This window comes from Sciurus vulgaris (assembly GCF_902686455.1).
Source record: "Sciurus vulgaris genome assembly, chromosome: 1".
NCBI classification, from domain to species: domain Eukaryota; kingdom Metazoa; phylum Chordata; class Mammalia; order Rodentia; family Sciuridae; genus Sciurus; species Sciurus vulgaris.
Window position 1 is genome coordinate 47,922,560 of NC_136461.1, and position 16,618 is coordinate 47,939,177.

The window sequence follows — 16,618 nt, forward strand, 5'->3', positions numbered from 1 at the left end:
TCCACATAGGAGAGAAAACATGACTCCTGCCCTTCTGAGTTTGACTTACTTCGCTTAACATAATAGTCTATAGTTCTGTCCATTGACCTGCACATCACTTAATTTTTTCTTTTTTTTCTTTTGGGTGTATGTGCCACATGTTCTGTATTCATTCAGTCTTTGATGGACACCTCAACTGGTTCCACAGTTTGGCTATTGTGACTTGTGCTGCTCTAAATATGGATATGCACGTATCACTGTAGTATGATGACCTTAATTCTTCAGGATAAATACCGAGCAGTGATATGGCTGGGTACGTGGTGACCCCATGCCTATTCTTTTATTTATTTTGATTCATTGTACACAAATGAGGTAAAACTGTTGTTTCTCTGGGAGTACATGAAGTAGAGTTGCACCGTTTGTGTAATCATATGTGTATATAGGGTAATGATGTTTGTCTCTGATATTTTTTTCTTCCCTCCACCCCCTCCCCACCCCTCTTTTTCCTCCATACAATCCATCCTTCCTCCATTCTTGCCTCCCTCCCACCCCCTCATTATGTATCATCATCCACTTCTCAGAGAGATCATTCAGCTTTTGGTTTTTTGGGATTGGCTTATCTCACTTAGCATGATATTCTCTAGTTCCATCCATTTACCTGCAAATGCCAAAATTTTATTCTTATTTATGACTGAGTAATATTCCATTATGTGTATATACCACAGTTTCTTTATCCATTCATCAGTTGAAGGGCATCTGGTTTGGTTCCACAATCTAACTATTGTGAATTGAGCAGCAGCTATGAACATTGATGTGGCTGCATCACTATAGTATGCTGATTTTAAGTCCTTTGGGTAAAGTAGGCCAAGGAGTGGGATAGCTGGGTCAAATGGTTGTTCCATTCCAGGTTTTCTAAGGAATCTCCACACTGCTTTCCAGAGTGGCTGCACTAATTTGCAACTCTACCAGCAATGTATGAGTGTACCTTTTCCCCCACATCCTTGTCAACACCTATTGTTGGTTGCTTGTATTCTTTTTTTTTTTTTTTTTTATCACCTAAGGGAGTTTATTAAGCAAACAAAGTGTCTCCCTTCAGGGTAAGAGAGAAAATGAGAGGAAAAGAGAAAGGGTGTGCACTAGAGAGAGTGGAAAAGCGAGGAGGAGAGAGAAAGAAAGTGAGTAGGAGAGAGAAAGCAAGAGAAAAGATCTGCTTGTGTTCTTGATAATCGCCATTCTAATTGGGGTGAGATGGAATCTTAGGGTAGTTTTGATTTGCATTTCTCTTATTACTAGAGATGTTGAACGTTTTTTCATATATCTGTTGATTGCTTGTACATCTTCTGTGAAGTGTCCGCTCATTTCCTTAGCCCATTTGTTGAATGGGTTTTTTGTATTCTTGGAGTAGAGTTTTTTGAGGTCTTATAGATTCTGGAGATTAGTGCTCTATCTGAATCATGTGTGGCAAAGATTTTCTCCTACTCCGTAGGTTCTCCCATGCCTATTCTTTTGAGAAACCTCCATACTGATTTCCATAGTAATTGTACTAATTTGCTATCCCACCAAAAATTGTTCCTTTTCCTCCACATCCTCTCCAGCATTTATTATTATGTGTATTCTTGATGACTGCCACTTTGAGTGGCATGAGATAAAATCTCAGGGTAGTTTTAAGTCAGTCTGTTTCTGAATGCTTAGTTCATGCCAGGCACCATAATAGGTATTTACAGTTATCTCTTGAATCCTAACAAGCACCCAGTGAAGTAGGTTTTGTTTGTTTATTTTTTTTTTGAGAGGGGCTCTGTTTTGTAGTTAAGGAAACTAAAGATCATAAGAGATAAACACCTCACCCAAAGTGACACCAATAAATATGTGGCAAAACCAGGATTTGAACCTAAGATTGGTGGACTCTAAAATCAATTATCTTAAAACCCAGCACTCTGCCGAAGTTCAGAAAGGTTAATTACTATTCCCATTAGAAAGTGACAGATCAGGGATGTAAGTCCAGATTGCTGGCAAGATCCTTTTCTTTTTTAAAAAAATATACTTTTAGCCCCAAATTATTCATCTTTGGCCTTGTTGACATTTGAGGACATCTCTTTCTCACCTCACCTGCCCTCGGGTTTTCACATCCTTGAGTGATCTGGTGATCCTGGTCAAAGCACTTGCAGGTGTTCCCATTTCCAGATGTTAGGACTCCTTTATGAAGTGTGGAGAGTGGTGATGTCAGCTTAATGGTTCCCATTAGAGACGGATGTGTGTGAAAGTTCAAGTCCTTTGGAACCTTGGGGACTTGAAAACCCCTAGGTGGTCTGGTAAGCGGAGAATCCATCTAGTGAGCAAGACATGGGGTGATTCATTTGCTGGCTCTGGGGTTGCAGGTAGGCTGAGTCATCAGTTATTCAGATTTTGTGTGGAGGTGGGGGAAATTAAGGGTTCTTGCAAAGGTGCCCCCGGGTTGTCACTGGGAAGCAGAGGGGGAAGGAAGAAGAGCTTCATTAATCAAAGCGGGCTTGGCTTGTTATCTCTATTATAAGTTTTGATCTGCAGAAAGGCATCTGTGACTGCTAAGAGTCTGATAATATTTCTTGGGGGTCAAGGGTTTCAAGAATCTAATTCTGACTCTACTGGCTGCAGTTGTGTGCCTTGGGCAAAGCACTTCTTAGCCCAGGCCTCCCTTTTTCCATCTATAAAATGAGAAAGTTGAATTATTTCAGTTTGAAAATCTGATCCAAATATATGCAGAAACACAAGTTGGCATACAGAACTCTCCCTGCCCCTCGCTCTGCTACGTGTTTTATAGGCTCTGTTGGTTTAATGCTAACAAGATTTGCCGGGTAGGTAGCATGGGGAACCGAGGCTGATATTGAGGGTACATGGGTTTCCCAGATACATGGTAGTGCCGGAATTTAAGCCCATGTCTCCTGGACTCCATTCCTAGCTCATTCCATTATGCCAGGCACTACTGAAATCCCTCCCCAAAGCATGCCACTTGGGATAGGACCAGGGAGGACAGCAGTGGTCTTCTTTGACATGACCTAAACTTATTGCAAGAGAAGAAAGGGGTTGGATGCATTGCCCTTTTTGACAACACAAGAAGAGTTGTACTGAGTTAAGTGAGGAGGGTTGGGCAGATGGTCGTGATTGGTATCAGAGCCATATTGAACCCCTGTTGTGTTCTTGGCCAGCTCTGGCCATATGTCTCAGGATCTGTAAGAACCAGGATGCTTGCCATTTTGCACTTGAGATCAATCTACACTAAAGCCCATAGAAAATAATTAATTTCTAGATTAGAGGACAGTGTTTGTGACTTCCTAAGAGTGTCTTCTATTAATTAATTTATTTTAAGAAATTAATTCCCTTTCAGAATTTTCTGAGAAAGGCTCTAAATGTTGCCTTTCTACTTCTTCACCTACTTGAAGTTGAGCCTTAAATCCATCATATATATATATATATATATTTATATTTATATTTATATTTGTTTTGTTTTTGTTTTTTCTTTTTTCTTTTGGTTAGCATGCACAGTAATTCCTACAGAGAATCCTTTTGGTGTTAGCATGATTGCACATTCATAATTAAAAATATATTAAAAGTCAATTTTAGTAACTTTTCAAAACCTGTCTGGGATGGCTTGTAGGGAGTGTTTCCCAAATTTTAATGTGTAAATGAGTCACCTGGAGATCTTGTTAAACTCTACAATTCTGATTCAGTAACCCTAGGGCAGGGACTGAGAATTTGAGAATGTTCATTTCTAACAAGTTGCCAGGTGATGCTGATGTTGCTGTCCTGAGGACATTTAAAACCACTTTTAGTTCTAAAGGTTCTGCCCTTGTACCCAAGAGAAAAGCATCCACTTCTGGAGAATCAGGAAAGGGCACCTTCTTTTTGATGCAGTGATGGGAGACAGAAAAATTAGGTAGCTTTAGTAGAGCTGTTCAAGTACAAATTCAAAATAAGAACATGAGATTCTGCTTTATAAGTTAATCAAGTTGTCCTTTATTTATTCTCTATTCAAGCCTTAATTTCCTAATCAGGATTTCTAAATCCTGAGTTCCTTCTATGAACTAGTAACTGTTCTAGACAATAGGACCAAGGGGACCAAAAGGACTCAGCCTTACCCTAGAGGGCCAGAGAGTCCACTGCCTGCAGTGGATGGGGCAGGAATAATGGAGCTGGGGGGAAACAGCCATCAAAAGATGAACTAAGCATGGTGATACAGGGATATGTAAAGTGCTTTGGGAGAAAATCATTTGCTTCCTGCAGGCAAATAGTTGACATGAGCCTCAGAATAAGAGTGGAGGTTTTTCATAGTAGGGAAGACAGGAATGATATTCCAGAGAGAGCCCATGTACACTTACGGTATGGGAAGTCAGTCCCTGGGAAATTAGTCCCAGGAAAGCGCCCCCATGGGGGACTTTGTTGGGTATGGTAGAGGTAACGTCAGATAGGTAGCCTGTGTTCAGTTATTAAAGGTTTGTTTGGTGACAGATATTGGTTGAAAACCATTGACCCCTGGGAGGGGGGTTAGGCATGGGAGGGAATGTCTAGGGTAACTTTGGCAGGGATGTGGAAATCAGAATAGGAATGATAAAATGTGTAATAACTTAAATTTTATCACTCTGCTGATTATGCACGTTGATGACTTTGCACTGCTCTTAGGATAAATACCAAAATTGGTAACCTAGATCAGATGGTGGCATGTGATGTCAGTTTTACCTCCCCGCTCACCATATTGGGTGTCCCTCACCTCCTTGCTCACTCTGATCCATCTACAACAATCCAGTGAGAGTTCCTCAAACACACCTGGCTCTTTGCCACCTCAGAGTCTTTCTTGACTAGAGAATGGCAAACCATGCCCCTCCTTCATTTGTTCTACAGTTACTGGATGGCTTGGAGCTGAGAATGGGTTTTACATTTTCTAATGGCTGAGAAAGAATCAAAAGGAGAATATTTTTTGACTCATGAACATTGTATGAACTTAAATTTTTAGTGACTATAAAGTTTTATTGGAACACAACCACACTCATTCCTTCTTATATTGTCTGTGGCTGCTTTTGCTTTATAGTAACAGAGGTTAGCAGTTGAGACAGAGACTCTATGGCCTGAAAAAAAAAAATGTACTATCTGTACATGTAGAGAATATGTTTGCTGATCCATGGTCTTGATGGTGATGCTCCTTCTGCTCAGAGTGTATTCTCTACTCACCACTGATTCCTCTTCATCATTTATATCTCAGCTGTATTCATGCTTCCTTAGAAAATATTTTTTACTTTTTTTTTTATTTTTACAGGCTGCATTTTGATTCATTGTACACAAATGGGGTACAACTTTTGTCTCTATGGTTGTACATGATGTAGATTCACACCATTCATGTAATCATACATGTCCATAGGGTAATTGACCCTCAAGTACAAAGTCTCTTAGCATTGTCTTCTTAATTTTACTTCATTGACTTTCCTGTATTGTGATGATGCCAGTTTGTAAGATGATTCCTATAATGCTTGCCCCCTCCACCACTGTCATCTATAGGCGAATGGAGATCATATCCCTTTTGTCTATTCAAGTGTGACTAATCCTAATCAAATGGCTGACCTCTGGTAGCTGCTAAACACATATTTTTTGAATAATTTGAGAGCGCAGATAAGGGGCTTTTGCTGTAGTCCAGGTGAGACCTAGTGAGGCCTGAACTGTGGAAGAAAAGATGAGTTCCAGAAATCTGTAGGGATAATGCCAACAGAATTTGGAGACTGAGTGGCTGAAGCAGGGAGTCTGGTGTGGAGTCTGAGCTGACCTGGCACATCATTGTTGCTGTCATTCATGTACTCCTTATCCTCAGCTTGGAGGTTAGAGGGAGTTGGGCAGAATTTGGACTTCAGACATCCCAGGAGACAGAAAAGATGTATTAGGACCACCATGGCTCTTAGGCAAAGCCACCTGGGTCCTAGTCTTGCAATATGAACTTTTAATCCTGTCCTTTACATTTAAAGTTTATGTGTTTCAGGTTGACGTATGTCTTCTTAATAAGAATTGTCAGATAAAAGGAAAATTGCCATTTGAATTTTTTATAACCACCAGCAGTCTGGCTTTGCCATTTGGTCTCAATGATTCGACTCTCATCTTAATGAAGGCCAAATGTAAATTAAGTTCGTCAGGCTGGAACAGCTGGAGTCACCTATCTTTATAAACATGAAACATCGTAGGATAACAAGGTACAGACTGAGGAAGGTCAGAAAAGTTAACAGGCTGATGTTGAATCTGACAGCTCAGTGTTAATGGAAGATAATGAATAGGGGGCTTGGAGGGGAGGTATTCCAATCTGACTTTTAACTCATTTCCTCTTTTTGCCATTGTCAGCAGAAAAGAAAAGAAATGGAATCTGTTCCTCCCACCTCCAGCCCCTCTGCATCTGCTTGACTGATAAGTTACTGGGAAGAGACTAAATAAGTCTGCGGGTCCTACTGTGCCTTTTCTGGTACATGTGGAGTCTTTGGAGGATCCTGGGAGTTGGGTCCCAAGAGAAGTAGTCTGATGACTTCCTGCCAGCTGTGGAAAGGATCAGTTGAGTGTTTTGCCGTAGAAACTGTTGAAAAGAAAACCCTGCTGGAGGTCAGAAAAGCCTGGTTCTTTTAGTCCTTCCTATATAAGAAGCTTACTCAGCTCATTTTTAATGCCTTGTCTGGTCTTATTCTTTCATTCTTCTTGATAATATCTCATCTTTTCTCTACCTTAAGGTTTATTCTAATCTTGAAATTTAATGAAAGATCAGTATAACTACTTTCTTCAAAATGTCATCTTTTTTTAAAAAATGAAAGATGGAAATTATAGTCTCCGTTAGTCTGTGTACATTTTTATACATAGTAGAACCAATAAAAGATACTGAGGAACTTTGGGAGATATAACACAGATGCATAACAACAACCAGAAAAATATAGAATTTTAGCTTGTTACACTGCCCTTACATCTTTCTCTATCTCTCGCCAATAGTGAGACCTAGAATAAGCAAAATCAACCTCTCTGAGTCTCAGTGTGCTAAGCTGTAAGATAAGGATAATAATATCAACCTTGAGGAATTATTCTAATTTAGTGAGGTGTTTGTAAATCTGCTTAAATTGTAGATACTAAATACCAGTTTAATTTTGCTGCCATTGTGTTTAAAAATGTTTTCCTCTACTGGTGACCATTTCAGCAACATGCTACCAACAAACAATTAAGAGAATTTTAAACACTTGAGTATCTTCCTTCATGAAGCTGGACATAACAGGTGGGGCATCTGTTTTACTAATAGCTAAGGGAAGCATGTAGACACCATACCAGGATGTGAGAGAATCATGGATTGTAGACAGCAGACGAGTACAAAGCTTATTTTCAGAGGCATTCATCTTCTGATCAGTCATATTAGTGTGATATCTACACCAAAGGCAACCAACTTCGAGCTGAAAGCTGACTGATTTACTGAGTATCTTCTGCTTGTTTCCCTAAAATTTACCAAGCTACCAGTCCCAGAATTACTTGTTTTCCCCCACAAAGATTATTTTATTATCTTCACATGGATCTTATGAGATAGATTTTATCTTTTTCACAGGTGAGAAAACTAAAGCTCAGAAAAGTACAATGACTTACACATGTTCTCATACCAGGTGAGCATGTAGGTATCAAAGCCCCATCACAGTTCTGTTTCCCTGCCTTATGGGAGTCTGCAGGGTTCAGTTTAGGAATCCAAAATGGATTCTGCCTTCAAGAAATTGCAGTCTAATTAGAAGAGAAAGATACAGCTTAACCAAGAATAAGAACAAAACAAGAAAACAGATAAAAGTAGTAGCTAATGTGTATTTAGTTGTCCTATATGTCAGCACCTTTGTGAGCATTTCACCAGTATTAATTTATCTAATGCTCACAGCTACCCTATGAAGTAATTATCATCTTTCACAGATAAAGAAACAGGTGTAGAACCTTTAAGCAACTTGTCCAAGGTCACTCAGATAGTAAGTAGCAAGGCAGAGGTCTGAACACGGGCAATTTTACCCAGAATATGGGCTAATCATCATTTCATCTCATTGCTTCTTTATGGGTGTATCTGCCAGGCTCTGTGTGAACTGGTTCAGGGGAAAAATTAGGGGAGAATCTGAGGCTGAGAATAGTAGCCAGTGAACATATGTTTTCATTTAACAACTGTGGAGTGTCTCCTATATGACAGGCCCTGTGGTAGGCTTTGGGGAAGCCAAGGAAAAGGAGAGACACAAGGGCCCTGGCTTCTAGGAACTTCATGTCTATTGCAGAAAGGGAGAAAGAAGACAAAAAAATATGTACACAAAGCTTTTGTTTTCTGGAAAATGCTATGAAGGAAAAACACAGATGAATAGATTTAGCATGGCTAGCACAGGTCTCTCGTGGGAGATTTTGTTTGACCAGAATGATGTGATTTTCAGGGAGGAGGAGCAGAAGATTCTCAGGGGTGTGTGTGTGAATAAAGCACCTCATGAGATCAGCAAAGGAGGACAGCGGGGTTGGGAGGGTCTGAGCTGGGGATGGAGTAGCAGGAGGTAGTTGGGAGAAGTGGGCAGGCCCAGAGCATGCACAGCTTTGAAGCCAGGGGCAGGAATTGGGATTTCATTCCAAGAGCAGTGGGAAATGGTTGATGGGTTTTAAGCATGGGTGTGACACAATCTGTTTTATGACTTTAAAAAAATCATCTGGCGTATGTGCTAGGTAGATAATAAATATTTGTATAGCAACAACAAAGTTTACATGTCATGTTAAAGGGAAAAATGTCTGAAGACTGAATGTGCAAGCTTATAAGTATGTGTGGCTTAAGAAATTGTCCATATAGGAAAAAGGACTGGCCACAGACACACACACAAAAAAACATTAATAATGGGACACCGGCCATGGCTGGAACAGTTTGCTACTGAGATAGCACAGTGTTCATTCTTTTATTACTTCTTAGTAATTTTCCATTAAAAAATAATATGTAGTTATAGCCAACTTTTCTGGTTGATACCACTTCATTATTTAGCAAGTGATTTTTTTTCCTTCTTGGGCTTACTTTCTTAAAAATCCCTTCAGATTTTCATCTAAGTTCTTCAGAGGCACAATGTTATCATCCCATTACACAGATGAGAAAACCAAGACTTAGAAGGCTCAAGCAATTTCCCCAGAGCCACAAAGGGAGGGTAGAGCCAGGATCCTCGCTGAGTCCAGTACAATGAGTCCAGCCCGACAACAGCTCCCAGCCTGACCAGTGCACCTCACTGCCTGTTCTTAAAGGTTTCTCTTTTCTTCCCATCTGCCAGGGCCATAAGCTGGCAGCTCACAGGCTGGTTGTGGTCCCCAGGAAAGTTTGATTGGATCCACCCTGGGCTTGGAGACTCCGGGGAAGGGGGGCAATTTTGAATTAGTTTTCAACATTTAAAACTAAGACATTTTCCATCAAAATCCAGATTTTTCTGCTTCTTTGGAAAAAAGAATGAAAGACCCTGGCAGTCCCAGGCCCACATTTCTATGGGGAAGGAGCAGGCTGGCACTGAGTGGGGGCTGCCCTCCCTAGAAGGGGCTGGCTTTCTTCATTTCACAGAGATCCCCACCCAGGCTGCTGGGCTGGTTTTCCTTTCCAACCCTCCCCCTCCAGGCATTCGAATTTGAGACCCAGGCTTTGGGAACTTGTTCAAGGAATCCATCATTACTTTTCCTATAACAAATGCTTAAGGCAATGGAAAGACTTTCCAGATGGTGAATTTCTTGGTCAGAGTCTCTAACGATTCCATGCCCATATGTCGGTATTATTTCACACCTCTGGGTCTTTGCTCAGGTTTTTCCTTTTGCCTGGCAAACTAATAATAATTTCTTCCTCTACCTGGATAACATACTAATTACTCAAGATTCAGCCTTCACCCACTCCAGGAAGCCTTCCCTGACCCTCCATCTGCTGTTGATTAGGGTCCTGTCTTCTGCTCTGCTTATCAGCATCATCTTCTTATCCCTACCCTGGAAATCATTACACCACATTGCATCTAATTTATCTTGTTGTCCCTAGCATTAAGGCACTATTTAGCCTCTAACATTAATAACTCAGTAAATACTTTGTTGGATGGACTAATAGGTGGACTTATTAAATCATCTATCAGGCTGGGGGAGGGGGTACTCAACTACTGAGCCACATCCCCAGCCCTGTTTTATATTTTATTTAGAGACAGGGTCTCACTGAGTTGCTTAGCACCTTACTTTTTGCTGAGGCTGGCTTTGAACTCATGATCCTCCTGCCTCAGCCTCCTGAGCAGCTGGGATTACAGGCATGTGCCACCACACCTGACTATCATGCCACTTTTGATTGCTGGGTGTGTCTGTCCAAAATAAAGGTCCACTGCACACCCAACCTAAGTGAATGAAGCTTGGAGCACTACCACTCCTTTCCACCCCAGACCCACCCTTGGATGCAGTCCCGTTAGCTGAGTCACAGCTTATTTTGTGAACAGAGTGAAGAAGGGCTAGGTGGCAGCAGTGACTCCCCTGGGCCTCTCCAGGTCTTTTTACTCCTTAGTGCCTATTCATTTTTACAGTTGCTCCCTTCATCCCCCAGGAGAATCCAAGACTTATCTACTAAATCAAAAAGGCTCTCTCTCTGTAGCATGTTTATGGGGGGCCGTCTATGTTGGGACCAGATTCCCACAGCCTTTGAGCACGGAGGCCTGTATTGTCAGCTGCCGTTGGGCATCTGTTGTGGATTTCCTCCCCAGGGTGGTCTGCTCATAAACTGGGCTCATAACTGAACACAGTGTTGAGGCTAATGTCCTGCCTTCATCTACCTGGAGCAGGAATCCTTTCCTTGTTGTTCCTGTATTTGCATATTTGATTTACGCTAAAGATGTGAGGTATTCTTTTAGTTTTGTAACCCAACAAAGTAATATTAAAATTCAGGCTAGGAAAAAGGTTCAACTCCTGATACCTAGTAACATTTAATAAATGCCAGCTTTTATGATGATACTTTTTTTGTCTTTTACTTTTATGGGTTATAGTAGGCTTTGACATATATTTCTGTCATCTATGACATGGGCCTTTGAGATAAATTTTACTCTTTCCCACATTTTACAGATGAATGTAATGAGCTTCAAAGAGATGAAATGACTTGTCTGTAGAGTTGAGGGTTGGATCTTAATGAAGTTTCCTTTGGCTGTTTTTTTTTTTTTTTTTTTTTTTTAATTCTTTCTGTGCACCATGTTGCTTCTTCATTTGGTTTGTTGGATTCTTAGCACCATAATTTCCTAGGTGAGGTCATGTCTCCTCGTCAGCTAGGAGGCAGACCTATGAGTGCAGCCCTCAAGATGGGCCTGGCTAGCTTGCCGCCAGCCTTCTCGACTGCTGTTCAGAACCATCAGCCCCTTCTAGGAGTTTTTAGTGTAATCTGAGAGGTGAGAGAAAGACTGATAAGTTTGTTCGGCTTGATGCCCATGTGGTGTGATGAGCTGTAAAAAAGAAAAATGAACAGAATTCTTTTTTTTTACAGTGGCTTAAATAAAGGTCACACCTCTTGGAGGAAAATACTGTCTTCAGAAAAGGCACTAAAAAGAACAACACGTGAATGTGTATCATGATATAATAACTTGTTAACATGTGAACTATCACCTTGGAAATCTGGGTCAATAGAAACCAGGGTCAGTAGGTGTCAATTTGGGCAAAGGAGGCAGCAGTCCAGGAGTCCAAAAAGACCTAAAACAGGGCACTCTTCTGCAGGGGTAGAACATTTAGGATGGTTTAGTTTTTCTTTTTTTCCCTCTTGTCTTCAGAGTGAAAATAATTCATACTGTTGTAAGGATATATTCATTTATTAAGTGAAATGAACTTTTGTTGAGTAACTACCACATAGCACTGTGCCTGCAATGGAAAGACAAGAGGGAGCCAAGCTTGCCTTTTATCTTGTAGAACTCCCACATCAGGACAAGAGCAAGAAACTGCAGAAGCCAGTTTTTCCTTTAGAGATGTTATGTCAAATTTCAAACATATAGAAAAGTGGAAAGCATTTTGCAATGCACTCCCAGAACCAGTATTTATATTCTACCATTATCCCTTATCTGGACCTCTCTGCCTCCATTAGTACATCTTAAGTTTTTAGAGTAAGTTGGACATGGTTACATGTGTGAAAGCACTTTGAAATCTTAAAAGTCTTTTACCTTTGGGAGATATTTAATTAAGTTCTAATTAAGACGTTAACCCAGTCATGACCAACACCCGCACTAGACTTCATTTGCTGTCCACTGTATGCTTTTTTATGTCTTATTTAATTCTTATGAAAGTCAGGCAAGGAAAATGTGATCACTTTCTTTGCTCATGAAGAACCTAAGGATGGAGGGTGTTAAGTATAACACTACTTGAGGCTGTTACCTCTCCTAATGCTGGAACACAATCCAGAGTTTTCTCCAAATATTTTCAGAGTTTTTTTGGTATGTGGTACTGGAGATCCAACCCAGGGACTCACCCATGTTAAGTGCATGCCCTGCCCCAAGCCTAGGTTTATTCACTATAAGAAATGAATTTAAATAGAAATTGTAGAGGCTAGCTGGTCAAACTCTAGTCTTTGTCAGGTAAGGTTCCTCTGTTCACAGATGAGACCCCAAGGTAGAAAGAGTCAGTTGTCATTGTTTAAATGAGATTTTCAAATCCCAGAAAACACATCTGTTCTACCTAAATTTTTAAGGTAAATATATGAACTCAGAATAAAAAAGTTTATCAAAGTTTCTAAAGTTTAGATTCATAGTTAAAGAATCATAATTGAAACTGGCTAAATTTTACATTTCCTTCTGCTTCACAGATTCCAACCTAAAACCTTCATTTGTACCCCAGTACATTGTAGTTACTTCTTAAAAAGCTGTCTTCTTCCTGTCCTTTGAATTCCCCTTAAATATGTGTATAACTAAACTAGTTCTTTTTTTTTTTTTTAACTTCTTCTAAACCCAGTGACCCTAGAAGTACTTCTGAGCCAAGTCCTCATACAAAGTATGTCCCTGTGTATTGAGCTGTGACCACTGTGATGGTTGCATGATAAAGTGACCGAGGGATTCCTATAAAGACTGATGGGTGTCTGAAGACTCCCTGCATGGAGAGGCTATGAATTAGGTGAAATCTGTGAATGGCTTTAGTAATGGGAGAGAGTACCATCTCAGTTCTATGGCCCTGTCAATAGCCATACCCACATCCACTGAGAATGCTTCAGTGTGGCCCCTAGGCCTTGTAATCTCAACAGCAGTGTCTTTGGACTCAAAACTGCAGAGGGAATATCCAGAGGGAATTAGGGAGCTGCCTAAGTGGCTCTGCATTGCCTAGCCTCTGCTTCTCATTATGACTTGCCTCATGTCTGAACTGTGTCACCACCTCCCCTCCCCACCCAGAAATGCCACATGTGTAGCGTATGGGAGCTTACCCAAGTAAAGTGAAACAAGCAATTAGGAAATAAGAGCTTTCTTTCTTTTTACCAATTAATTGTTCATAATTTTATTGATAATAAGGACTTTATTTTTTCTATCATGGTTTTTATTCTCCTACTTGAGCACTGATTAGTGAAAAGTTTTGGTCATGGACTAGCACCAGCCCATGTTTTTGGCATTTGGGAACAGCTGGTGCATATGACCCCTGAAGTTCTACTTCAGTGCTGGCATTCTGTGAAGCTCAGAGATGTGGAGAGAGTTAGACCAGAGAAAAGCCTCCTGCAGTTGTCTTGGCATATGGCCATGTGGTCTGGCTTTGGCCAGGGGTCAAAGACAAGCCAATGGACCTGAGAGCGAGCGTGAATCACTGTGCAAGTATTTATCAGGCACCTCCCACGTCCTGGGAAGCAGCAGCTGGACAGTGGTGTGGGAGATTGGGTTTGGAGTTCAAGTGGTCAGGGTTTCTCCCCAGAATTTCTGCCTACTATCTGCATGAGTTGGGGAGTTGGCTTCACTATATTCCTGTTTTCTCTTTGTAAAAGAGAGACAATGGCAGTATTATGGATCAGAATATATTGGATAAATTGTAGAATGCTGGTAGGAGTGATTCATTTTCAAATGATGATGATGATGCCTGAGAGAGTTGATTTTTAGAAAGAAAATTAGCTCTATTTTTCATATAATTATCTGTTTATGCAATTAAGAAATCCAACAGTGATGGAAAATAGAACTCACCTTGTTTAAGGGGTAGGCACTTCTTAAAAAATTATGCTTAAACTTTATGGACAATTTGGAGGGGAGGATGTGTGTATGTATATGTGTGTATGTGTGGGTGTGTGTATAGTTTTTTAATAGCTTAACTGTTTTATTCATGTGAAATTAAGCTTGTTAACACTATATAATGAAATGTAGAGAATAGTTTTAGATTAGATTTGAATCAGAGATGTTCATCAATAAGAAATATTCAAATGTGAACATTACAAAAATCTCTTTAATCCATCTGACCAGAGCAATTGTTTAGGAAAACTGCCTTAATTTGAAAGATACTGGCATACATTCTAATTAAATACAAGAATTTTTCAAAATAAGTCCCAATTTTAAAACTATTTTTACTTAAAACTAAAGTGATGTTAAAAGAATTTTCCATTCCAGAAACAATAATAAAGATGCATTAGTCAGCTTTTCATTACTGTAACAAATGCCTGAAATAAAACACTCAAGAAGAGGGTAAGTTAATTTTGGCTTAGTTTTGGAAGTTTTCATCCTCAGTTGGCTGTCTCCATTGCTTTTGGGGCTGAAGCAAGACAGAGAGAGAGGGGCAGTGGTGCAGGGGAGAGGGAAAAGGGAGGAAGGAAGGGAAAGGGGCAAGGTTCCAATATACCCACTCAAGGGCAAGCCTCCCAGTGACCTAACTTCTTCCCACTAGGTCCTACTTTGTGAAGGTCCCACCACCTCCTAAAAGCAATTGTCTGGGAACCAAACCATCAACACATAGGCCTTTGGGTGATGCTTCAAAACCATAGCAAAAATAAACGAGGTATTTTGCAAAATGTGGTCCTAAACAAGTCACTGTAAAAAGTAAAGGTAGACTTAACTTTGACCTCTTCAAAACAGAGGCTACTTTTCCTTAGAAACAAGGTAAAGAACAGCCTGTAAGCAACCTTAAGCAGGAGGTTGCCAAACCTTGTGCTGTTGAACATGGACTCCTTAGAAGATTCCTGTTCGGGCAGGAGCAGGCTAGAACAGGCTGAGTGAGACTCATTCCATATAGCTACTGAGGGATGAGGCTGGGGTTCTACTCAAATAGAACTCAAGCTATGTTATTTCCACAGCTCATGGAGCAAGGTTTGGGGAGGGGAGGAACCAGGAACCAGGGAGAAAGCAAATTCATCCTGAAATGCCCCAACCAGATGCTTATAGAACAGTTTGGCTTGCACCTCAGCAGTACCTTGGCTGGTACTGTCTTCACCAACCACCACTCTCAGAATGATGGCTGTAAGAATGGGTGTGCTTAAGAAATGAACTGAAAGAATCGTGGTGCTCATCAGTTCCTGCCTGAGTTGTTCAAGGGCTGTCCTGCATTCAGCAAATTATGTTGGAAATGTATCCCAGTTAGTTTGTGAAATATTGGGAACACAGCAATAAACAACACAGAGCGGTTATCCTCAGCTTCTCATATTCTAGAGTAGAGAAGGGGACATCACAGCAGTGTAAGTGGAGTGGAAATGTGGGTAACTCTGGATACAAAGCCACGTTAGGATAGAGAGGTCAGGAGGTGGTGACATGTTGGCTAGTGGGCCATTGTCTGAGTTGCAGTTAGGTCATGAACACATGGGGTGGGTAGTCTATAAACAGAACCCCCATGAGGCTGCACCTACAGTAAGGTGGGAGCTTAGAATGTGAGAAAGCAGCACGGTGAGCCAGTTAAGTCCCTTTTATGGACTCAGTACTGTTCATTATGGAATTTCCTTTTGGTCCATTATGGATGGAGCTCCTTTACCATCAGCTACAGACAAAAGGCAGAAGCTATTTGCTACACATTTTGTGACTTTTCCCAGCTGGAGGACCTGAATTTGAAAACTTAGCAGATGAACACTGAGTACTCTGAATGAAGAGTCCTCTCTGGCAGACAGAGAGGCTCTCCTCATACAGTCCCCCACGGTCCCCAAGGATGAAGCAGTGGATTAACCACTCTTAGCCATGGGGGTGGGGTTGAGTATCAGACAGGGCCCTTTCCTCCTCTGCTTTTGGGGGTGTGTGACTCAGAGACAGTGACTTCAGCCATGACTTCATTCACCCAGAGGAAGGATTGTGCAGAAGGAGAGCACGTCTGGTTGTTCTCCTCCCCTCCCCATGTTTTATCTTGTCCAGGACATTGTCATGGTGCTGCTATTGTTCTCCATATATTTAATTCATTTTAACCAACTTTTTCTGCCATTCTCTCTCACTTCCTTTTCCTGTCTTGGTAGTTTTATTCAGTATCATGCCAACCTATTCTTTCCCTTTCCCCCATCTTCCCTTTGCCTCTTTGTCCATCTTTCACTTTGGGCTTTATTCTCCATCCTCCCCTTTAGGTTACTTGTTTAATTTTCTCTCCTACTCATCCTCTTTTTCCCTTTCATTTTCCCTTCCTTTTTCTCTGCTCTTCTGCTTTCTCTTTGTCAGAAATGTGCATGGAAACAGGTCTTTCTGCTTCCTGTCTCTTCCCAGGAGTCCTGCTATATTGTTGCAGT

The 16,618-nt window shown here is 40.9% G+C and overlaps 1 protein-coding gene across 14 annotated transcripts in view; it reads left to right on the forward strand.

Moving 5' to 3' along the window:
• Positions 1–16,618, forward strand: part of FGGY (FGGY carbohydrate kinase domain containing) — a 411,751-nt gene that overhangs the window by 40,913 nt on the left and 354,220 nt on the right. The window contains exon 2 of one of the 14 annotated variants that reach the window (XM_079103859.1): positions 6,331–6,579. The exons of the other annotated variants lie outside the window; for them this stretch is intronic. Coding sequence (XP_078959985.1) covers positions 6,502–6,579 — 78 coding nt within the window. The 5' untranslated portion in view covers positions 6,331–6,501. The remainder of the gene's footprint in view (positions 1–6,330; positions 6,580–16,618) is intronic. 14 annotated transcript variants of the gene reach the window in all.